The sequence below is a fragment of the Rhinichthys klamathensis genome, unplaced genomic scaffold (genome assembly GCF_029890125.1).
Source record: "Rhinichthys klamathensis goyatoka isolate OS25496 unplaced genomic scaffold, OSU_Roscu_1.1 h1tg000449l_1, whole genome shotgun sequence".
Lineage (NCBI taxonomy): Eukaryota > Metazoa > Chordata > Actinopteri > Cypriniformes > Leuciscidae > Rhinichthys > Rhinichthys klamathensis.
Window position 1 is genome coordinate 496454 of NW_026606942.1, and position 3797 is coordinate 500250.

A 3797-nucleotide genomic window follows, 5' to 3' on the forward strand; every position below is an offset into this window, starting at 1 on the left:
AAATAGTTTCTTAATGTAGAAAGTGGATTGTACCATGTGCATAAGGTATACATTCCATCTTTAAACATAGGCAACTTGTTTTTCTACCTTACAAGGAAGTTGTAAGTCTCTCTGTGATGTATATAAGCTCAAATCTTACTGTACCACCTCAGAGAAACATAAAGACGGGGTGAGAGGAAGGAGAAACATAGAGATGATGGGGGAAAGGAAGGAGAAACCCAGAAACCATTTACAGCTAGCATGATGGCATGAGAAGAACAGATGGGGAACAGAGAAATCTGGAATGACCTCCTCTCATATAGCCTTATTCTTATATGCCTGTGTTTCTCTCTGTCTGACACATGACACATGTTTAATTAATAACTCTCTAGGCAAAAGTTACTGGTGTAGCTTCCGTGATTCAACAATAATGGCAGGATTTTCAAATCGACACATTCCATGCTATGAAAGTGTATGGGGAACAGGGTCTGTTTACCAAAATGGAAAAAAGAAGCATCTTATAATCAAGGCATTATGAACAAATTGCCAGACATGTATTTATCATCTAAAACCATGATCAAAACTATTAACTAGTTGCTTATTAGCATGCATATTACTATCATATTGGCTGTTTATTAGTACTTATAAAGCACATATTAGTGCCTTATTCTGTATGACCATATTCTACAACCCTTAATCCTACCCAATTCCTAAACTTAACAACTACCTTACTAACTATAAATAAGCAGTAATTATGTGTTATTTGAGGCAAAAGTCTGGGTTGATAGTTAGTTAATAGTGAGAATTGGACCCTGATCTAAAGTGTGACCAAATATTTTTGGCATAGTTTAGGGTCCAATTCTCACTATTAACCAGTTGCTTATTGTGCATATTATGATATTGGCTGTTTCGGTACGTATAAAGCACATATTAATACCTTCTTCTGCATGACCATATTCTACATCCCCAATATCTTACCCAATAACTATAGAAACTACCTATCTATTAATAATCAGTAATTAAGAGTTCAATGACGCAAAAGTCAGTTAATAGTGAGATTTGGAACCTAAAATAAAGTGTGACCATCAAATAATTGATTAATTATGATTTATTAATTTAACTACTATTATATTGATGTTATAAATATTAATTACAAGGCCTTTTTGTTTGCTTTTGTATGATACAAATTATTTGTACTGAGGTGGGTCGTCACTTGCATGTCCTATTTAGAATCTGGTTACTGAGGTAAAAATAGCTAAGAGTCACTGGAATAAGTGTCAAACACAGTGCAGTGCACAATAAAGACATCAGTATCCATAACATCAAAATGTGCATCCTGTGGTCCATGGCCAAAGAGGGATGGACTCTAATGGGTAAAGGGAGGAGGAAACTCAGTTGTTCTGGAGGTGTGTGCATATGTGTAATTAGGATGGTGACCTCCGGAGATCCCTCAGCCCCCTTGAGTGACAATGTCACAATCTGTATCCTGTGAGAATACCTTGCTGCTCTCGGATCTGCGTCAAGCTTGCGCAAATACACAACCTCATTCATATACACAGACAGTGGGATTGCGCCTGTCACTACGTGGGTCAAACAGAGCCAGCCCACTCAGAGCGCTATTTAAGGGCCTCTCTTGCACAGTGCAGCGAAGTTGTGCAAGCACACTTGTTCTGCAGTCAGCGTGTGTTCTCCATCTCTCTCTCTCTCCTCCTCCTCTCTGCCAGAGTTTCACCTGAAGGTACGATCTCAATTTTTTTGTCTTAGTTTTGAATGTGGTGTTGCATGCTTACACCGGCGGTTGCATTTATTGTGTGAAATCATTTCTTTCTTTTTTTTAACACGTCATTGTGTAAAATATAATTGTGAAATATTTCAAATGTCTGCTCGTGTGGCATGTCCTAAAATTTTGGCATTTGATTTGTAGATTTTAATGAAAACAAAGAAGATGTGAAGTGAGTGAATGAGATTCACTAGGGATGCAGTTTCTATTTTGTTATAATAATTGAGAAATTGGATCCATTTAAAATTCCTATTGCTGATGCTTCTTGGCTTGAATCCAGTTAGGTTTATTTTTTCCTCAACCACAATTTTTCCAGTCTGAACCACTTCATTGTTTGACAATGATGAATGAAAAAAGTGGTTAAGTAAAATGTTGGAACCCAGAAAGCAAATAAGACAGACATCTTGGGGAAATGGGTTTTATTTGAACCATGTGTACTAAACAGAAAAACAAAGAGTTTAGATCTACCCCGATTACAAATTGCATTTAGTCCATTGCAATTTGTAATCAGATTTTTAATACAAATGTACTCACTTTTGTTTTGTCCATAAATGTGTAGGATTTAGTATTTTGGGGTTGAGGCAGGAGTTTTATTTTAGCAGTCATTATTAATTAGTTTGGTGATTTTAAGGTAAAATCATTTAAAAAGCAGCTCACTAGCCTTAACATAAAATGTATGTAATAGGTTTAAAAAGCAATATCAAAGCTCTAACATGTGCGTGTATGTTTCAGCCATGAACACTGGAATCTGTGTGTGCGTGCTGCTGGCTGCCCTCTCCACCAGCAGCTGCCTTTCTCTCCCGACACATTCAGAAGATGGAGTTCAGTCTGATCTGGGGACCATAGCGAAACACACACGCCACACCCGTGCAGCGCCGTCCAGTGGACAACTGAGCCTTCTGTCGAAACAAGAGGATGACGAAGAACCCCGCAGCAGCTTGACTGAACTACTGGCCAGAATCATCTCCACCAAAGGTGAAATTTCTCTTTCAAATGGCTTTATTTTATATTTATAGAGCTTTTTATCAATCGTGCTTCCTGCATATTATGCTATACTGTATAAACAATGATCGTGCCATTTGATCAGAACTCACAGGCATACATTATAGTCATTCATATTGTCCTTGTCCTTCCATGCAGGTACATACCGCAGAAGTCCCTCTCCGAATAGCAGGTCCATGGGCTCCACTCACAGAATAAAGGACAGAGATTACCTGGGATGGATGGATTTTGGCCGACGGAGCGCAGAAGAGTACGAATACTCCTCATAAGACCCATTCAACCACTGACATGAATCAACCTGATTAGCCAGTCATCTGTACAGAGTCACTCATTTTAATGTCAATCAATCACAGTCTGAGCTCGGTCTGATGTAAATTTGTTTGTACAATGGAGATGATGCAATATATCAATACCGTCCATCTATATACATTTATTTTGCAGGAAAAAAACAGAGTGAGAATGTAGTCTCTACTGCTTTTATTCTCATAACTCATGTATATATGATTTTGTCCTCAGACATATCACAGATGTCTATGAATAAATCATTGCCTTAACTCACTAATCCGAACTCTCACGGCTCTTGTACTTCATTGTGTGGTGTAAACAATTAAAAAGCAGATTTTTTTTTTTTTTTTTTTTTGAGGCAGAGAAATTGCATTAAAAAATGCATTTTTGGAATATTAAACAACAGCAACATATACAAATACTGAAAAACAAGAAGAAAATTGCAGCTGAGGCCATTTGTCCATTGTAGTGTTTCTTGATCTAGCAAAGAAACAGCGTATCACTACATCCATATCAGCTTTTATTAGTATGTAGCTTCCAATCCCCATCTCAGCTGAATCCACCACAGCTCAGTCAAGCCATTTGTGTGCTGTTGAGGGACCAAGCTAACGGATTACTGTTAATGATCTTATTATGAAAGCTTTCTCTTATTTGAAAGCTGAATGGCTATAGCATTACAGCACTAGTGCCACGAGTAGCCTTCGAATCCAATTCTCTTCCCATTGCTCGAGGGACAGATTAGAGTTCAGGC

At 37.8% G+C, this 3797-nt stretch overlaps 1 protein-coding gene across 1 annotated transcript; it reads left to right on the forward strand.

Moving 5' to 3' along the window:
* The first annotated feature begins 1619 nt into the window (after positions 1 to 1619).
* Positions 1620 to 3054, forward strand: ccka (cholecystokinin a). Its single transcript, XM_056236500.1, has 3 exons — positions 1620 to 1717; positions 2492 to 2734; positions 2900 to 3054. Exons 2-3 carry the CDS (start codon positions 2494 to 2496, stop codon positions 3028 to 3030), a joined length of 372 nt encoding a protein of 123 aa, XP_056092475.1. The 5' UTR covers positions 1620 to 1717; positions 2492 to 2493; the 3' UTR covers positions 3031 to 3054.
* Positions 3055 to 3797: the final 743 nt, after the last annotated feature.